This window comes from Oenanthe melanoleuca, chromosome 9, assembly GCF_029582105.1.
Source record: "Oenanthe melanoleuca isolate GR-GAL-2019-014 chromosome 9, OMel1.0, whole genome shotgun sequence".
In the NCBI taxonomy this organism is placed as follows: domain Eukaryota; kingdom Metazoa; phylum Chordata; class Aves; order Passeriformes; family Muscicapidae; genus Oenanthe; species Oenanthe melanoleuca.
In genome coordinates, this window is record NC_079343.1 from 24,252,521 (window position 1) to 24,274,310 (window position 21,790).

The following is a 21,790-nucleotide window of genomic DNA, read 5'->3' on the forward strand; positions in this document are numbered from 1 at the left end:
ACTGTGGTACATTCCTGAGTTTCACATTACATCATTAGATTATATTTCCTGCTGTAAAAGGGCAATGAAGTTTCCCATTGAGTCCCACCCATTGTTCATATTGACATGAGCTTTGTAGATTTTTTTTTTTTTTTACTTTTCATTAAACAGAGTTAGAAATTGTTTAAACTTCTTGCCTAAGAAAAGGCTTTTCAAAAGTTTGTTTTGCCACCTTTGCTGATGACAAAAAGCAGAAATAAAGTCCATTCTCTCTTACCTCCAAAACACTATTTATTTTAGCAATAAAAATAAGAACAAAAGACAGTGAGAGAAGTCAATACTTCTTTTTAGGACAAAATAAATTTATTTCCTCAAAAAAAATTAATTTTAGTGATCAGGCCATAAGCATCTCTGTTCTAAGATGCATTTGCTTACTTTCTGTATTAGAGCTGTCTAGTGAAGAACTACTTTTCCTAGTAATGTGCACAAGGACAGAACAAGAACTTTAAGTCACAGAAACCTATCATTTTTTTGAAACAAAAATCCCTATATATACACCAAATCTACTAGAAAAATCCCTATGAACCCCAAGTGGGCAAGAAATTGAAATATTAGCTGCCAGTATTCTCCTATCAAAGCTTACTGCTTTTTTATATAATGAAGCATTAAACTGTTTTAAAATACAACAAAAAAATCTCCAGGATGTGGAGAGAAGAAACACCAACTAACCAAAGAAAACACAAAATAATAGTAATAATAAAAAAAACCAAAACACAACCCACTTTGTTTCCATCTTCATGTGTAAGTAAAAATGTTAAGCACAAAAATGTGTTATCTGTTGGACTACCTAACAAAAACCTTTCCTATCCCAAGACTAATTTCTTAATACCAAAAAATATTGCCAAAGATAACCTTATAGAATTGCTAAATTGATTTAAACTGAGACAATCCACTTCCTGATCTAATATGTCCCTTTAAACAGAAAACCCTAAAAATGTGCTGCTGTCATTGTATAAAAATAGATTAACAGAATTCATTACCATCTCATCTTCCTCTGCTTTATTGACATATTTCTTCTCTTCTTTCTCCATGTTTAGTATGATATGGAATTTCTCGACTTGAGATATGGAAGACCTTCAACAAGACAAGAATTAAAAATTGAAGCAACATTACTGATTTCACACCTAAGTTCTAGGTCATTTCAAGTTACTTTTGGTAAGTGCATACATACAAGACTACACTGACAAAATATTAATATTTATCTTCTATTTGCACTAGTTTCTAGAAGTAACTATCCAAGCAGGTCTATAAAGCTTCATGATTGAACATCAGATGAATACAAGTGAAATACTGTAGAAACCAGGCTTTAAAAGAGAGGGAAGAAGCTTGGAGCAATTTAACTTGGCTGCATTCTATATGCAGCAAGCAGTTTTTGGTACATTCTACAAGCTTCATGATGGACATGTAAATTAATCCTGTTAAAAAAAAAAAAAAAAAGCTTAAAAGTAGGTCAATATTACACATTTGTATCACTCTATATGTAACAGCTCCAATGAGATGCCTTCAGAAGTCAGGCTATCCTTAAAGAGGAAAGGCACAGCACTCCTGGGATCTACACTTCTCATCTGAGCAGAAGAATAAATACATGCTTAAAAACTTTTAGTCCCCAGTTTACTATTTCTAAATCACGACATGCTTTTTGGCCAGTCTTTCCCCTTCTTTCCAATTCCTCTACTATTTAATTTGCATCAAAATCTCTCACAGTTGCTAATCTTGAGGGGTGCTTTGAGGACAGATTATGATCACAATTTTCATCAATAAGAAAAGGCATGGAAAAAATCTGGCACTGTCTACGGGATGAACGGAGTGCACACAGATCCATACTCCAAAAGGGGAGAGCTACAAACAAAGGCTAGAACACACTGTGAGGCTTATCAGAATATCTCTCACCACAAAAGCAAGTAAAATCATAAGCACCACGTCAAAAAGCCAAATTTTTGAAATTAAAACTGCATCTAACCTTCATTTGGGCACTCCTGTACATGTTAATTGTATACAGTTTATAATTAATGCACAGGAACAAACAACTACCATAATTAAAATAACTAAATAGCCAGTGCTCACCTGTCAAGACATATATTAACTATAATTCTCTGCACTGACATGATACAGCCTTCAATTTTATTTACTGCATAAATATTTATTTACATACGTAAATCTCTCAGGAGGCAGCACTTACTACCACAGCTTATAACCAGTCCTCAAGTATTAAGTCACAGCAGAAGCAGCTACTCAAATAGTCCTTTTTCAGGCAGTTATTAGTATTAGGTAGCACAATAAGTACAATCACTACCAATTTCTCTGTCATTAGCTCCCTAGCATTTTCACAAACCAAATCACCAGCTCCAAGGCAGCTCCTCTCAAAGCCAGCCCCTGGATCCATGCACTTACATTCACCAGCAATGCCAGCTTCTAAAGGTCCCTCCTCCCATCTCCAGCAGCTTATCAACAGCATCACATCCACACGTGTTTTCTGCAACCTACCACCTCCTTCCCAGTTAACCCAATAAATGAAGCAGGAACCCAACAGGAAAGGTTTCTTTTGCTACCCAAAACTGGATGTCCTCAGAAATCTATTCCTACTGCTGAATAAGGTCCTAGTAGAAGAAACACACACTCAAAAGAGAAAATTGCATTACAGCACAAAGCTGAGTCTCAGGTGAGAAGAAGCTCAGTACTTCATAAATTGAGTGCTTGATACAGTTGGCATTTTGCTCTGAATGGAAGGAAGTTAACTTGACAATAACTGCCTCCTTTGATTGGAACATCAGCTCACACTTCCCTTGCCTTGTTAAGCTGAAAATTTTCTATTGCTATACTATAATTTTCTGCAGATTTATTTGGAAATTAAGCCACACAAGTCATTGAAGTTCTAAAACACACTTTAGTTTAAATTGCCACTTTTCTTAACTAAGGAGCTTTCTGTCCTGGGAAAGACAAAGATAATACATAAACCCAGTTAAAAATCTGTCCTAAATCTACACAGGACTGCTAAGAAAGCTCCTGAGGACAATATTTGAGTTAATCACATCAAACAACTTTATGTACACCACACAAATCACATTTTCAATCCAGAAGTCATGCAGCCAGAAAAAGTTCTGTATTTACAGAATTATACTTCTAATAGAGTTCAGAGCTCCAGGAAAGAATTATTAGGTTAATCATACTTGAACTAGTCTGCTCTTAAACAAACACACACTTCCCCACTATAACATACAGTAACATCAAAAAGGGTGCCTGCAGGCAACTCTCCAACCTTGATGGACATATCAAGGAACTTGATACAGGAAAGCACCAGGCAGAAAAATAAATGCAAATAGCTTCCAAATCAGTGGATCTCAACTGAGATTTCCATATCGCCAATATGTCAGCACAGGGACCTTATGGGACATCATGGCAATATGAGAAAAGCGCAACTGCCTTGATTTAGGGTTGTTCCACTGCTGGGAAGGAATATCAAGTTGTAGGTCTGAAGAATATGAAAGGAAACCTCAGCACTAGCAATAATTCCTGCAGTTCCACAAGCTCTTTCAACAGCTGGGCAGAATCAGACAGGGAATACACGAGCAGAATTAGGAGGCTATTTCTGACTCACATCATTAGCTCCATCTGCATTATTTTAAACAGACTCATTTACTGAACAACCTTCAACTAACACACATTCTCAACATGGCACATACTGCTGGTAATTTTCCATATTAAACTCCAATTCAAATCTCTAAGTTTAAAAAGCATTACAGATACATTTTCTTTGTTCATGGGTCATGAAAATAATTCCTATTCCACAACAAAGTACTGCATTCTTCCTCCTATCATATCCCTTCTGGCACACCATCAGCCCAAGCATGTCATCAAGAGTTCAAATAGGTAAGTTCTCTGGTTTATTTCCCACTGCCCTGCTGAAAGCTGGGGTTGAACACCACCATGGACTGCCCAGGGCTGCCTCCTTGGGTGACTTCAGGCTGCTGGGTCAAACTGAAAAAACCTTACCAATCTGCATTTGAGTTCTACTTCCTTCCTCCTATAATATGATGGGGAATTAAACATTTCACTACTTTAAACCTTTAAGTAAAGCTTTAAATATAATCCTTGAACTTTTCAGACCATAAGAGAGTATGACATTTTACTAGCACTCAAATTGAAGTGAGGTGGAAATCCACCTGCAATAATATAAACATGGGAATATCCAAATAAAATGTGCCTCTGAAGCACATTACAGGCTGCCACTCAGCTTCTTTTCAGCCCCGGAGCAAATAGCCAAGAGAAATCCTCTCCCCCTTTTAACAAATTGAAAATAGCAACCTTTTAAAGAAAGAAAACTTATAACCAATGAAAATGGTGAAAGTTAATATCACTCCACTGACATTTTTTACTTATTGAGTTGTTATTGTATAGATAAGAATATCCTAGAGTCAGAGTAGTAAGAATATCAAAAAAGTCTATTAAAAAATGTTGTTTGCCACTGAGATTAAGAGAATGAAATCACTTGCAACATTTTGTAACAATGTAGGTATAAATTTAACAAATGGTCTAGAGATCAGCTGAACAGCATCTGAACTGTAAGTACTTTTAAGAGCATACATTTGAGTCACAAGCTTAAACAGTAAATCTGCAACTTTGCAAAACACAGTATACCAAAAGTAAGTTGAACAGCATTTCCAATTTGTTACTGTCCTGAAGAGTGTGCAGCTGTGAGCAGGACAGCACCTGCAGCATCAGACTTAAGTTGGTACTATTTTGAAGCTAAAATTAATTGGATCACTGAAGAAATTACAGCAGTGTACAGAGCTTAAAACTGTATGCATCCCCCACAATGAAGAAAATGCTGCACTTTTTCTCAATTACTATACCACTCCATATTTGTTCATCTATTCTGACTAAACAACCAGGATACCCAGCAATTGTACCAAAATATTTGTAAGTAATAAACAGTTTTAGCAACAGTAGAAAAGGTGCAAGTGAAGTCATGGCATATTTATTAAGGAAACTGTTCTAAAAGCACCAGAGTAAGTCTCTATCAGTACACCTGAACAGTTCTGCAAGCCACACTTTTGGGGACTACTGGCTTACCTCAAACCTGTTTTCTAAAAGCTGACACAATCAGTAAACTACTTCAGTGCAAATTTTACCCTTCGAGTTCTATTTTTGGGGTGGGAAGCAAAGACAATCTTCCCTCTGTTGCCCTCAAAGTTAGTCCCAATTCCACAATCCTTAAAAAGGAAATAATACACACATTGCTTCCCATCTGTTCATTCTTCCAGTTTTTCAATATAAGTGGAAGTTTCATATCTTCAAGAGAAAATTTTTAAAGTCTGGACAAATTACAGCTCCAAAAGAAGAAAGTTATGATATCTCTTATAATCACTAGGTAATTTAAATCCCAGATTTCTCAGATTAAAATGCAATTTTTAAAGCTGAAGTCTTTAATAAAATCCATGTATTGCTATACATAAAAATCATTGAGTTATTACTTTTGCTTATGCTTTTATCATCTGTCTGCTTAAAATACGTGAGTAAACTTACACATTTGTATCTTAAACACTCCCTACTTTATTCTTTTCAGATTTCTGTAAAAAGTCCTATGATAACTAATAGTTTCCCTTACCAACAAGCAGTCCAGCAGCTGTCCTCTGCACTTGCTTTTGTTACCATGAGCTAGTGAGGCAGTTCTTAATAACTGAGACCCTATCTACAAGGGAAGTCCTGACAAATGAACTATTTTGTCTAAAATCTAAAAAAAGTCTCCAAGGGCTTTTCAAACTGTTATCAAAAGATTAACATATCAAAGAAAATTTGGCACTGCTTGGAATGCCTTTTTTTTTTTTTTTCCCTCTTCCCTCCAGTGTGGCCGAACAATTGCAAGACTGTGGCCGGGCTGGCGCAGAGGCTGCACTTCCAGGCATCAGCAGCCCGGTCCAGCTCCTTCTATTCAAACAACAAATGCTCCCCAGGAGCCTGCAGACACTTGCAGGGCTATGCACAAGCCCTGATACTATCTGCCCCGCTACAAGCATCTATGCTTCTGACCAAACCCTTCCTTGTATTTACAGCGGTTGTGAGTGAAGACAACAACATTCATTTTGAGGAGCTAAAGGCAGCAGGTCAGAAATGCACACATTCCTCACTCTCAGCATTTTGCAGTTTATCACAGAGCATAATGAAGCAATCACACACAGCAGATCAGACAATCTTCAGACACTGAGTGCTACAAAGCTAAGAAAGTGAACTTTGTCACTACCTGAAAATACAGAAACAAGGTGCTTTTCTGTACAAGACAAGACTCAATCAGCTCTGCTTTGGTAAGAACACAAAAAAGCAAACCAAGAGATGTAGCAAGGCAGACAGAAAAAGCAAGAGACACACAAGTGAGGCCAAATTTCAAATTCACCTCTGTGCCAAGATTAATACAAGTAAATCTTCCTCAGCACCCTACGTAATCACTCTCAATAAATAAATCAAACAAAGTAAACTAATACAGGAAGAAAATTAAGAACAGAAAAAACCTGACTGACCTGCCTAGAAAACAATCAAACACAATTCCTATTCCTGACATTTGAGTTATTGTCCTAGCAAGTGACTCGCCTGGCTCTCCTGGGTCCAAACAGGCTACTAAAGGACAAAATCTTCTTTTTCAGAACTTATTTACAACAAGTACATCCTCCAGTAAGAGGCACCTTACAACTGTGTTGTTAAAAATTAAGTTTCTAAATAGCTCAATGTCATGAAAAACCTTTGATATTTTTGAATAAAAAACACCTTGGAAGTCATCATCTTCAACTGTATCCCAGCTAGCTGCCAAAACACAAGGGAAAAAAAAGGGGGTTTTTTTGCAACTTGGAAGCCAAACATTATTTAGTCACTCAAATTCAAAATTTCTGCACTTTAGAGCCATACATTCAACAATTTACACCAACAAGAAATCAACCCTAGAAGGGAACAGACCTTACAAAGGCAATGTTTATCCCTAGGGCTTATTCTCGTTACAGTACCATGAGATTCCCACACACTGAAATCAGTTACCAAACAGTCCATTTTTTCCAAACATTATAGTTAAATTTTTGGGATTCATGCAATGGGCCTGAAATGGAGGTAAAAGAATTGTTACACATACACAAAACACCAGCTCAATCTCTGCCATACTGGCAGTAATGAAATTAAAACTGAAGAAATACTCAAACTGGAAGAGTCATAACAGGCCAGGAAGAGGAATGAATGCCTTCTAAGAAAATATTCCATCTGAAATACACTTGACTTCTTAGGAAAGATGGAAACTCAGCCTGGTCAATAGTTGATCATTAGCAGAAAAGGATGGCAGTTCATTTTCCTTGACACAATGAAATAAATCTTTTCCTTGACACAATGAAATATTTTCTTTTACACAAGGCTAAGAAAATATAAGGATTAGAAAAAAAATATTATAAAATACTCACAAGCACATTCTTCTTAAAATATATTTCATAATATACTGCACATACTAAAAATCAATCACCAAAAAAGCAAATTTGGACCAAACATTTCCAGCTTGCAAGGAATGGAATCAAAATTTCTGCCCACATTATGTCTTGGATGTAAGTTCTGTAGTTACTTTTCAGTCCTTCTCTTTAACTTAAGATATTCGACTTTAGCATCTACAAAAATAGTGTATTATTTCCTAAAATTTCTCCACTGGCAGCTTTTGAAACAAGATGGGCACAATCTGCAGCCACTGAGAATAAAACAAGGACCATTTTAATACACTTGCAATTACGAATCTTGAAATTTACTTAAGCAGCTATAAGAAAGTTCTACTAAAATGCACCTTACGACTTCTTGTCGCCAAACAGTCAATAATCAGGATTCATCATTAGTCTCTGTACCTCCTTAAAGGAAAGAGTTTCTTAGCTGCTCTTTTTGGATTCTCAGTCTCTAAGGAGCTTCTGTACACAGATATGCCTGCACTCCACATTTCAGCTTCTCAGATTCTGTTTCACTGTTGCAGGTACCCAGACCACAGCCATGGTGTGTGCCAGATGGATTTTGCTACGCCCTGGACTTGGAAAGATCCATGTCTGAGCAGCAGCACAATGCCAGAGACATCTCACACCACCAGGCAAACCCCACATTACGTGAGAGTCTCTCTGCCTGTCCCCAAAACATAAAACCCATGTCACTCAAAGACCACCCTGAAACTCAAAGGCCTGGGAATATCACACTTTTGTGACCGTAAGAACCAAAAGGTAATGACTTTTACTTCAATGTTTATTACCATGAGCTTACACATGGAATACACTTGTAAAGCTTTCAGTATTATTTGAACATATCTGTATTTTTAGAAGCATGTGGTTTACAAACACAAGAGATACTCCACTTGAGAGGCAACCTCACCCTAAGAAATGCACCTGACAAAAATGGCAGTTGATGCAGTTTAGAGATCTCCAGTAACTCGCAGCTTAAATACTAAATTATCCACATAATGTACAACAGACGCTCGGGTAAGACATACAAACTAAAATAACTATGGAAGATCAAAAATCCTTCAACTGCATTTTGAAAGGAATTAAGGTTATAATTTGTACTACAAACAAAGCTTAACACTTTAGTCAACTAACCAAGCTCTAACAATAAGAATGACATAATAGTTTAATGAATACATGGAAATTTTACAAGTACACGAGCTAAATTTTAACAAAGCCCTCCACTCAATACCTATTTTATCACTTCCCATCTTAGGCCTTCTGTTATAATACAAGCTTTTGTTTCTGTGTTTAGGCTTAAGGAAGACCATTGTATCCAACAATCACCAAACCAAAACTGTATTTACATTTGTGGAGTGTATTCTTTGTAAAGTATACTTTTTGCAGGCTGTAATAGCAATTGCAATGTTTATAGTAGAGTACAGGCCACATTAAGGAAAGATAATTCTACATCTAACAATAAACTCACTATGTCAATTCATCATGATAACGAAGTACTACAGCCAATACCAGACTCAAAACTTACTTTCTAACTGGTCTTCAGATTGTTATTTTCAGACCACTTAGAAATTTGTTATTAAATATAGCAGCAATGAAGAAGTTGAAGATATGTTGGAAGAGAATTTAGGAAAGCTGTTGGTCATCTCAAGGACAATTAGTCAAGCATTTTACCACCTAACCTTCCCAGCATCTCATTTATCTTACCTCATGCAGCAGCTATTCACATTAACGAAAATTTTAAACTGAAAAACCAAGCACCAAAAATCACAAACCCAAAGCTTGTTCCCACTCTAAGGCTCACAGAAATAGAATCTTTATCCATGTCATTTCAGATTTCTGAATCTCTTACCTAACTGCCATGAGGGAAAGAAGACCTGTCACACAGTCAGGGAATCCAACAAAGCATACATTTATTTTGGATGCTTATTAGTTCTCTTGTCTCTTGGAAGAGTATACCAGACATTTGGGTTAGAATTCACAGACTGTGTTTTATTTGTTCTTGGAAGAGAAAGTCAAACTGTTCCAAATACCTTGGGCAAGGCATGGCGCCATTACACCCAGCTGAGCTCTCAATAGCAGAGCACAGAGGCTGTTTCCAAAGAAACGTTCCTTTCTACTTTACTCAGCCCTTCTATGTGATTAAATAACCAAGACTATTATGGATAGATAATGGGGATGGCAAAGATGCCCCATCCCAGCACCAAGAGACCAGCAGCCATTCTAGAGGAGACTTGGGAGTCTGAAGACCCAGACCCAGCAACAATGGGTCCTTTCAAGGAAGCATTTCCCCTTAGGGGCTGTGCCAAGAGCCCAACCTTTCCTGTGTGGCTGCCGCCTTATTGTGCAATGTAGAGTATCTGCTTCCTGGGATATATTTGCTTTTGTGGTATGGATGCTCAATAAAAGGAGGTAATGACTTTTTTTCCTCTTCCTCTTAAATTCTTGGAAAATATTTTTGAGGTTAACATAAGAACATTTGTATCAAATTTCTCTTCGTCTGCAAGGAGATCATCAAGCACAACTAGACTAATCACAAAAGAGATGAACTTTCCTCCAAAGTTTAGACATTTAACTTTTGTTTCCTCAGAAGTACACATAGTGGCATACAGCTATGACTACAGCAGTCACATTCATTACAAGCAAGCAACTGGCTTTCACGTCTTCCTTTCCCATCCTAATTATGACTTACTACCTTTCACTGCTTTCAGCCAAGCATTCTCAGACAAAGCAGCAGTATTTCTTCAGTTTCCTGAAGTCAAAATGTAAAACTTAGATATTCTAAAGTTCAACTATGAACTGCTAAAAGTACACAAGAGTATATTACATAATAACAGATACAGCACCAAATTGTACTAAATTCTAAAAATGTATTCTGTAAGAAAATCTATACGTTAAGCCACAGGTTTCTAATGTTTACTGAAACCACAATTTTTGAAAATAGTCATAATAAATTGACACAAAGTCTGAAGTATGTGGCACATTCACTTAACTTAGATCAGAAACATTTCAATGAAAAAGCTCTTGTGTGCAAACAACTTGTCAATCAATAGAAATACTATGCATGACAGAAACTGTTAAAACTCTAAATATCATATAATGACACTAAATATAAATGCTAAAAGACTGTATAAAAGAACTTAATTCAATTTAAGATGTCACATATGACAATTTATTTGTTTTGATCTCAAATTACAATAAATGAAATAATTAACAGAAAAATCTGCAAACAAGTTCCATTCCAAGATTGAGCTCTGTACAGGACAATTTTTCATGCACAGGAATTTATAGGACATAACAGCTTAGCTCCTGAAAATGATTAATTTACCCTCAGAACTACCATATGAGGCAAGATGAAAAAATCAACGGGGAAAAGTTGCACTCTCTGTTTCCATGAAAAGAGGACTGACAAAGACAAGAAGAGAACAGACCTACAGGACTGTAACATTTAACTCCATGCCTCCAATGTAAACCTTGGCCCAATTCCATCTAGCTACTATGTCCCAGTCATTCAGAACAGTCCTACAAACCCAGAAGAGCTTCAGAGATTTAGTAAACAGTTGTATTTCAGAGAAGGACTTCTACAGTCCATGAAATTAAATTAACTCCCCACATCTTACTCCATTTCCCCACTACAATACATTTCATAATTGTCTTAAACAGCTCAGTTTAAATGACACTGTTCAGTGCTTCTGTGCTCCTTGGGAATGACTTCCACAGCATCAGCAGTGGGAGACATCTCCTGTATAATGGAAATAGACTGCAAAAATCTGACAAGGGATATCCCTTCAACTGCTGCAATCTTCTCAGTCCTAATGATCATCAGCAAACATCTTCAGTATTGCTTCTCCTATAAGTAACAGCTTTTGCTGATTAGTCCATTTATAGTCAGCTTTTATCCTGCACCTACCTTAAAGGAAAATTCTGCCTTAACATATCTTGTCTAGAGCAACATTTTATCTCTGTTTGAAATACCTTTTTACTTCCTTTTGTAGCCTATAAAATTTTATAACAGTATTAAGAGGTGTAATTGTATCCATCTTCTCTGCTGTGAATAGGAAAGTTTCCTTAAAAGCAAGACTGAAACATTTCAAGTATGTGAAGTGTATCAAGGTGCACTTTTTCCTCAAGCATTGACCTCATAAACTGAAATACCACCACTGTCGAGCGAAATACTCAGAATTAGCCTCTTCCCAGATAGCTCCAGTCCAGATGCTTGACCCAACTTTCCCCCTTCAGCCTTGCTTTTTCATAAATGTTAGGTGAAAACAGAGGTCAGCTTCCTAAAGCACCACTGAGGACTGTCACAATTTCACTTATATTAAATGCCCAAGTAGCTTTAACTCCATACCCTTTGTATCAGTGCCATGGAAGAACAGAAAGCCGGGCTGAAGGCTAATAGAGCAACAAAACAAAGGGCCAGAAAGGTCAGATCAAACGTGCATTTCCCTTGCAGCAAAGGAGACAGCACAGAGACAGTCACATAATGATGCTCCCCAGCGCACAATCTCCAGTCCCAGGGACTTGTAGTTCAAGGGTTTCATGAGCCAAATACCCTAGCATTTTATTACTAAGTGGATTTTTCCTGAGGTTTTTAAAATTATTTTGTGGCACATTTTAAGCTTGCCAACATCCTGCAAAGAACTCCTGAATTCACAGAGAAGGATTCATTTTGCCCTTATTTTGACCCTCAATCTATTAGCTTTATGAACATGCAATTCGGTTTCTCCTTGGCTACAGCATTCAGAAAAGGAAATTGCCAAACTACTTACTACTGAATATAAGCAAAATAATCAAAAATATTTTGAAAAATACTGAAGCTCTAAACATTACCCTAATTCTGTGGGACCTTAAAAAAGAAATCATCCACCATTTACTATGTTTTTACTATCTTTCAGGCTGACGTTATAGGTACCAAGCTCTTTCTCATAGCTGTACATACTACCACACTTTCAAAATTAAAAAACACTAACCTAGCAAAATCAAAATTAGTATCCAAAGAACAAGGATATTTTCTGATAGAGGGACACACAGATATAAAACACACTCTTCAGGAATCCAATAAAGATAGGAGGGGAGGATAGAGCAAAACACTACACAGATGATTCACCATAAAATGCTGCTCCACAAATTTAGCAAACTCAACTGGGTATATAGCTCAATGTCTGCACTAACAAAAATTACAGCCTCCCAAAAAAGTGAGATTAACAAAAGGTGAGCTAATTTCATTAAGCTAGGCTAACCAAATTTTCTGAGAGTGCACACCAACCTACATTCTTCTGCTGACACTACCTCATCAACCAGCACAGCTGTCTTGACTATAAGGCTGCTTAAGTTCTGCTACCACACCCATCAATGTCACATAATGTCTGTTATCAGACTTCAGCTACATAGACAATTCTGGCATTTGAGATACTATTTCTTCACAGACATTTACACCAGCAGAGGATCACAGCAAGCAGGAAACTCAGACTATACATTTGTTCCAAATGCAAGGTGCACACTACACTAATTCAAAATACTTTGCTCTGAAACCAAAGTCAAAGGCTTCCATGACCTGTCCCAGCAATGGACTTTTGTGGAACAGCATCTCCAGCAGAGTCAGCTGCTATTTAACACACCAGACAGTCACTACTGAAATGACCACAGGCTAAGAACTGGAGTTACAAATGCTACCAGCATACCAGTACCAGCTTAAGGCATAAAAATCCTCCATAATACATGCTCAAAATGCAATTATGCCAACAGTCTCCCTACTGAAAAAACTTGTGTCACTCTGGGGAAGGGATTTTGCTGGATATTGGCAAGGGTGGCAGAAGGAAGAGTGCTATGAGGACTACCCCATCTGCACACTACTGAGTAACAACTCTGTCAGGCTGACAATTCTGTAAGTTATTTTTTATTGTGCTCTCACCCTACAAAAGGCATGCAATATGTGTGGTGAAATTTGTGTGTCCCTGTATTTTCACCTGCTCTTTACTAAAATTACTGCTCCTGGAGAAGACAAGTTCATAAAAAAATGCAAATTATGTTGCTAATAAAAATTGAAATTTGTAGATTAGCTAAGGAAAATTAAGAAGTCAGGAGCACAAGTAGACTTTCAACCAACTTAGACTGTACAACAATAGTTTTCCAAGTGCTTCAGTTCACTCAGACACATTAAATCTGCCTCTGCTCCAGACACATGCCCTTCACTAGAGGCTGATCTCACCCAAGCAGTAGAAAGTCATCACAGAAATACAACTGTAACATAGCAGAAGCTGTTTTTCATCCATACACTGTTGATTTAAAGTCTGGCTGTCCAAACTGGACTCAACACCACAACACAAGTCTTTGATATTGCCAGTATTAAGGCTCAGTAGGCTGTCTCTAGCAATAAAGCATGGCTATGATGCAGAAGAAGTAATGTCAGGACCCTCTCTCAAAGCACTGTTTAAGGTTTTGAGGTCCTCACCAAATGGAGCAACTAAAGACAGGGATAATGTAAAAAAAGCACTCTACAAGACTGCACATTTGACAGCCCTTTTATGTTTCCATTTGAATTACCAGTTGGTCTGAAAAGAACTTTTTGCTGGCTTGTCAGATCTGAAGTACTGCTCTAGTGACAGAAGCACCACTTTCATACAGAGCATCCTCAGCCAAAGACTGCTCAAGCCAGTGGAACAACCTTTTGAATTCACTGGGCTTTGGATCAAGCCTTCACAACTCAGTGACAACAGCAGATATGTCAAGAACCCTCCATGCCTCTAAGATAAAAATAGATCCCCTGTTTGAGAAACAGAGATAAGACAAATTATCCCTCAGCTCAGAGAAAAAAAATCTCTAGCCAACAGTAATAGGACTTTACAGGAAATTAACCTGTACCCAAAAGTCATACAGTTCAATAAATATTATTATGGGGTAAAGGTAAAGTAAAGCAGGTAATACAACTTAACTGTACAATCTCCCCATTGGAGGCCAACCATTATCCCTGTCACTGACCTTTCAGCTCCTGCTATCTACTGCTGCATTAAATGTAGCCTCCAGAAAATAAGCTCTTGCTTTGTTGATGTAAAACACCATAGCAGATCTTAAGGGCAGAGTTCATAAGGGTAACTATACTTTTCTTCAATGACTTGGAGATATGATATGGCAGCAAAATGCATAGGGTTAATTGAAGAGTTTTCACACATTCCAGTTACATTACAAATCAATTGCTGAACTAGAAGGATTAGCTGGATCCTTTGTTTTGCCATGCAATCTACTGCAGACAAGCAAAAGCAATTATAACAGTGCATAAAACAATGATACATAAAATAGCATGGCTACTTGGACTTTCCACTTTGCAGTGGGTCCATCCTCACTTAGGCTCCCTGTAGTGGTGAATATACCACAGCATGGGAACTGCAAAGAGATCCTCAAAGCCAAATGTGGACCTTTGTAATGAATGAGAAACATTATAGGATTATCACCTGAATCTAAAGCAATAATCTGAAAGCTACTAAGGCTACTCAAATGAATAGAAATTCATCAGTGCTCTGCTAGGCTTAACTCACACAGACATTGCTAACACCATGGAGGTTTAGAACATCCTGAGCACAAGAAAACTCACTCCATTTGCAGGAGGCAGAATCCAAGAGAAGAAAGTAATCCAGAACACCATATGTTTCCAAACAAATACAAGCACCACAGTTCCAACCATTCAAATATGTACAAGATCTAAACTCACACGATACAACCAAGAGATTGACAAAAAGAATACTGTAGATTTCTTCCTCATTGGCTCAAACTTGACATTAACTTAAACTAGAATTTTATGAAATGAGATGAAAGGGACATGAATAGTGAGCTTAGTCTATTCTGCAACATAAACCATACACCATTCTTTCTAAACATACAAACTTGTTCTTCATGGCCATATGTAAAGACTTCCTTAAGTACTGCTTTAACTGTGAGAAATGTTAAAAACTTAATTGGTGTTTTCCATGATGAAACTTAATCCTACTTCAACCTGCACATCATGGCCACTGAAAATAGCATTTCCTTCTTACAAATCTTTTAAATACTTGAAATCTCTTACATTCCCCCTAAACTCCTCATCTCTTGCCAAAATAACTTGGATTTTCTTCCACATTTATGAAGTTGTTTCCTCGAACTCTGATCACTCGCATTTCTCTACTCTCAACTCCTTCCAAGTGGTCCAAATTCCTCTTGAATCTTGGCACCCAAAACAGATGCTGTCTGCACAGACTGTACATCAACAGCAAACAAAGCCAACGGATTTAAACTTTACGTCTCTCAGACAATACTCCTGTTTAAACATCCTAGTGAGATATTTGCCTTTTCTGCAAAACAGCATGACACTGACTCATATTTAACTTGTGATCCAGTACACCCCCAGCTCCTTTTTCTAGTAGCAAACCAGTTACTCCTCACCCTGCATTTCCGCAGCTGGCAATTCCTGCCTAAGTGCAGTACTCTGCATTTGTCCCTATTGAATGTCATGCTATTTTTCAGGTTATTTTGAACTCCCATCATGTCCTCCAACACACAGTCCCTAAGAATTTAATAAGCACATTTAATCAGCCAGTTGACTAATATTCTCATTAAAGGCAACCATACCCAGGACAAAATCCTTCAACGTAACTTCTCATTTTAACAGTGAACTGTTAATTACTGTTCTCCAGATAGGATCATCTACCCCCAGATCATGCCTCCATTTACTTATGAGGCCATTAAAACGAGGAAAACCTTTTTAAATCAAGCAATTACTTCAGGAGACTAAACCTCCACTGCTTCTGCTATAGCCACCGAGCTTTCTGCTCTGCAGTAAAAACGTATCAAGACTTCAGACACAATTACTTTTCCTACAAATCAGTTCATGCTGCTGTATCTTCCAAGCACTTGAAAATAGAATGTTTGCTTATTAATCTCAACCAATGGAAAAAACTGAGACAAACTGAACTGTCAGAGTGTAACTCTATTCTTCAGCTCTCTTCCTTTGTAACTGTCTGAAGACTCATCCTTTGCAGTCTTCTAGTACTTCTGAGTAGTTCTAGGTAATATTTTTGAGCTGTTTTGAGAATTGTACAGTGAAACTTATCAGGGCCAGTTGACACAGAAACATCTAGTAGAAGTACACTGTAGTGTAAAATACCACCTTGTCACAAATATTCATAAGATTAAGCACCTGTGTGACACTGTGTGAAAGACAAGCAAAACAGGCACTAAGCCCTTCAGATGTTCTGCACCTTCTGCAGACACGTGTGTTCCCCACCAAATCAAGTGAGGCATTTCCCAATCCTCCTCCTACTACTAACATACTTTTACAGGTAGCTGACTTTGATGTCTCATGCTGCTTGCCATTCCATTTGCACCGTAGCTTTTGTGATATTTGCCCCTACTCGTCTCTTACATATATTCTTCACAATGTGACTCAGTTTTACACTCTACATATATTTTGTTCTCGCATCCCAAGTCAGTTAAGGTGCTTAATACTGTTTCTCAAAAACCTTCTCATTACACTGTTCTCCTACCATTTAAAAGAATCAGCTGGGATTTCCCCAACCATTGCCATTTATCACCTTTCATTTTGACATCTTCTACCTAGAATAAAATCTGAAGGAGCTGCCATTTTTGTTACTGCATGGACCCTTTAAACTGAAAATATCACTGCCATACAACTCTGCTAAAGGTCAAAAAAGAAAGAGTTGGGTATTTTGATTTTGAAGGATGATCTTTTAGTCTTAAATACCACATAAAAAAATCTCAATCCAACTAAAAAGTAAATGGACTTGCTACCAGTTCTACTACCACATCCTCTTCCAAAGAGCTGTTTTAAGATGAACAATGCAATGCCACAATTCTCATAAAGCAGAACCATAAAGAAAAAGGTAAAATTCTTTCAAATGAAAAACACACAATGAAAAAGTGAAAATTCAGAATGAATGCAAATGCAACTAATTCTCGTAAATTGAATAGAATTATGAATGTGATTGACACTGCACCACTTCAGAGCAATCAGTAAGATTCCATGGCCAGGGAGACCCCTTCCCAGTCCCAAACTGTGCACAGCACTCCACGAACATGGTGTAGAAATTATACATTTTAGAAAAGGAGCAGCAAGACACAGAACTTCAGCTTTTTGTGCCAATCACATCCATAATTCCTTAACAGAAACTGTGAATCACCCATCCTTTTTTATTTAAGTCTGCTTTTCAGCTACCAAAAATTAAAGTTTACAGTCTTACTTCAATCAGGAATAAAGGTGTCAGACTTGGAGCTGTAATACAGCTACAGTTTACTGCAAAATTAACTTTTGTTCTCTGCGATACAGATTATTTAACAAAGGAAGCAGCTTTTTTTATGAATGAAAACTATTTTTAGCTCATTGTGTAACAGTGAAAGGGAAACATTTTAGCATTACTGTTACTTAAAACATTGAAAAAATGTTTCAATGTGAAATTAGGCCTTTTGACCTAGGATTTCTCTTGAACTTTCTAATGCTAATCATAACCAAATCCAAGCATTAGTCAGAATGTTGGGAGTTTTTTCACTGAAAGTCCAAAAACCTACTTATCTGCACAACAACATGATTCCAGACCCAAAGCAGGTTTGGCCACAGTAGATGTCATGCTGTGGAGACTAGTAATCCCTGCCCAAAAAAACCCTGCACTTAAATACAAACTCTGTTTTCCAAGGCAGTTCTTGCAGACATTCAAAAGATGAGCCTGAACACAAAAGCCAGAACCACTTATTTTCACGTTACAGTGATAAGGTTTGGGCACTGAGTAAATTAAATCTAAGGAAACCCTTTTTTTCTAATTTCCAAAACTCAAGAGTTTTAGAAGATTTAACTAAAGGTCCTTGTTTCACAAGACAATAAAGGAATGAAACATCTTCTCTCCAGATACCATCAGATTCTGGGGTGACTTTATAATGCTGCTACCCTCATCATCTCTCTGCCACACAGACATTAAATAAGGAAGGCTACAACCATGCTTCCTGATCTGCAGTTAAAGATGCTTGAGCACAGCACTCAACAGAAACATTTATCACAGTAGAAGTAATAATTTCTACAACAGACCTTGGACAAGCTAGGTCAAAGTAATCCTCTGCTGCAGATTTCTGTTGTTTACAGAAATAAAGCAAACTATCTGAAGGTTTCCAGAGAAAGGAACAAGGGTGCAACTGTCAAAATGCTTGATGAAAACCTGACCTTTCCATGTCAGTTCCCAGTTCTACTACTGATTTCCTCTATGACCTGGACACTCCACTTGGACCCGGCTTTAACAATATAAAGGTATTTTACTTCCACAGATTAAATAGAATTTGTTTCATCCCACAGAAAATCAATGTCTTGTAGGCTGTTCTATATTCCACACAGAACACAGTAGGATAGTACCTCCTCAAGGCAAATGGGAAAAAATAATCTGAGGGTCCCATGTCAATACAGAAATTTATTTCCTTTTAAAAATAATTTATTAGGAATACAGCAAAATAGCTTGTCTGATGCACAGTGCCTGTCACATGGCACGGTAGCAGAAGAGGACTGAATCACAAAGTTTCTCAATCACTCAGACATCATGATGCAACTTCCCTTCCTGCTAGGCAGCCCCCACACTCCCTTGCAGGCACTTCAAGCTTCCTGACCAGGCAGCTGGGACCTTTCACCTCTCTCTCCAGGTTAGGGATGAATTAGTGCCTACCAATGCCATTCGGTCCTTCACACACTAGAAAGAAATGAAAATGAAATACAGCAACAAATGCCTGATCCTAGAAGACAACTAACAGAAAATTTAAGGAGGGAGAGTAAAATGAACTCAAAATCTAGACAGCACTTCAGAAAGACAGCAAGCAGAACTTGGAACAGCCCCACTGCTCCTGAGAGTTACTGGGGAAAGCAGCAGCTGCTGTCCAGCAGCTCTGCTGGAGTCTGCAGAACTGTTCAGAGCCCTTTCACTACTTACACCTCCTTGTGTCACAGACAGTAAGCCCTGGCAAACACTAAAGTTAACAAAAATCTCTTTCTTACTTATTTTCTGAAGCACTTTAAAAACTGATAACCTTGGAGCACATCAGTTTTTCATAGCTGACCTAGGTGCTCACACTGGAACACTCGATATAGCCAGAAGCCAGTGTTCTTTCCCACAAGTGACTACACCAACAATAGATGACATTTTTGTTTCACTAAGTCATGTTAATGATATGCTTCTTAGAAGTCAGAAGGGTTATATCAGTACCAATAAATTTCCAAGTCAACTATACAGTTCAAAGTTTATACAGTGTATTTTCTTTAAACTTTGCTAAATTGCACTAGTAATTAGCCAACAAGCTAACAAAAGCAATAGTACATAGCCATCAGTGTCATGCCAAATACAAAGACAAACGTTTCCTCAGTAGATGTGTAATAAAGATACACTGCTGTCACTCATGACACTGATACATAGACATTAAGTTTATGAGGACCACACTTACACTATAGAGTAAATTTAAATGCCAAAAAAGCTGTTTCTCAAAGATCAAGAAAATCAATGTTCTACAAGATGTAACAGTGTTGTACAAAATTTTAAAAAGAGCTAAAAGTAGCATTTCTTTCAAACATGATGGAACTGATGGCTGAAAAATATTGCTAACCTGTCTGAAGAGCCAGTGTGTGGACAAATCTCATACATACAACAGCTGAGTCACCTACAACAAAAAAAAAAAGCCAGTCAGAGTACTAAATTGGCTAAATGAAACATAATCTTGATTGCCCTTGCTAAGAAAACACAATACAATTCCAGCGAGTGCATACTGCAAAGAAAACACATTAACGAATTCTAACTCAGCAACCTCAGAAGAGGAAGCAGTCAGACAGCATGGCCAGACAACTATCAGCACTCATGTTAGAACAGTTTAGTTAACATCTCCCACTGCTGGAGGCTATGCTATCTCAGCTTCTTGAAGGGCTCCAAAAGCCTCTTCCAACTACAGCACCTGCAGGGATACACTGATCCCAGCAGGCAAGCCAGAGCACTCATGGCAGCAGCAAGCTTTCAGAGCCAGTACTGTAGATATGCAAGTTTTTCTTTGCCTTAAGTATCAATTCTGTTAAGGTTCTCAGTGTTTAATTCACCTGGTAGCTGTTTATCCCTCAACAGGCACAAACAGGCCTCCTCTTAGGGATGACGCAGTGGCTGTCAGAGGTGCTCGCAGTGCGAGATCCCCGTCTCCATAGCTCAGCTGATAGAAAAGTGCTCCATAACCTTTGTCAGCAGCAGGAGAATGCACTGACTCATGTGCTGAAAAAAGGATGAGAGGCACTGAGTCCTCATCTTGGGCTGCGAAAGTTTCTCTTTCGTACACGATCACCAGCATTCCCCACCGACCCCGCCACTGCAGAACACGCTGACGTGTGCCCAGGCAGCGGAACACGCCGTGTTCGGCAACCGGGAGCGTCGGCAGAGCTGGGGGCCGGGCTGAGCGGACGGAGGAAGCGGCACGGGAGAGCTGCCCGAGCTGCCGAGGGGCCCCGGTAGCCCAGGGTGGCCCCCGGGCAGCGCGGGGGGGCGGCCCGGCGGCTGGGCCGGCGCCGCACGTGTCCGGACACCGGCGGCCGCCACACGCCGGGCGCCCGCGCTCCGGCCACGCGCACTCCTTCCCCGGCAGCAAGGCCGCCCCGGCCGCGGGACCCGCTGCACCGCACCGGCCCCGCCACAAGCCCCGCGCCCGCGCCGGGCCGCCCGCGGGGGGTGCTGCTGGCGGGGGAGCGCCCGGCGCGAGTAAGGGCGCTGCGGGCGGGCGGCCGCCCCGCGCCCGGCGCGGCGGAGTCTGCGAGCGCCGCTGGAGGCCCGCGGACCCTCCCTCACCTGCCGGGCCGTGCCGTGCCCGCGGCCCCGCGGCCCCACTCACCGGCGGCCTCAGCGCAGCCCCATCGCCGGCGGGGCGGGCGCGGGACCGGCGCGGGACCGGCGCTCCCCCCCCACCCCGCCCGCCGCGCGCGCGGCTGCGGCTGCCTCGCGAGGCGCGAGCGGATCCGCCGCCAACCGGCTGCACGCGCCGGCCGCGCTGGGCGGGGCGGGGCGGGGCGGGAGCGGAAGTGACGAAGGCGCGGCACGCGCCCACCCGCCCGCGCCGGAAGAGAGGGGTGTCGCGGGGGGCGGGACCGGGGGCGGGGCTTCGGCGGGAGGGGCGGGGCGGGGACACGTGGGGACACGGCTGTGAGGGGACGGGGATGCGGGGATATGGGTATGGGGATATGGATATGGGGGGACATGGCTGTGGGGGGACATGGCTGTGGTGGAGTATGGCTGTGGGGGGACACATGGCTATGCGGGGAG

General features: G+C 39.7%; 1 protein-coding gene across 4 annotated transcripts in view; it reads right to left on the bottom strand.

Annotated features, from left to right (window-relative positions):
• The window catches only part of ATP13A3 (ATPase 13A3), a 56,597-nt gene extending 35,077 nt beyond the window's left edge, over positions 1-21,520 (bottom strand). For 2 of the 4 annotated variants that reach the window (XM_056498478.1, XM_056498475.1), the window contains exons 1-3: positions 21,363-21,520; positions 20,106-20,159; positions 1,020-1,113 (exon numbers count right to left, since the gene is read on the bottom strand). In XM_056498478.1, coding sequence (XP_056354453.1) covers positions 1,020-1,113; positions 20,106-20,143 — 132 coding nt within the window. In that variant the 5' untranslated portion in view covers positions 20,144-20,159; positions 21,363-21,520. Of the gene's footprint in view, positions 1-1,019; positions 1,114-20,105; positions 20,160-21,319 lie in introns of all 4 variants that reach the window. The other 2 variants (XM_056498476.1, XM_056498477.1) reach the window with 2 other exon arrangements.
• Between the last annotated feature and the right edge of the window lie 270 nt (positions 21,521-21,790).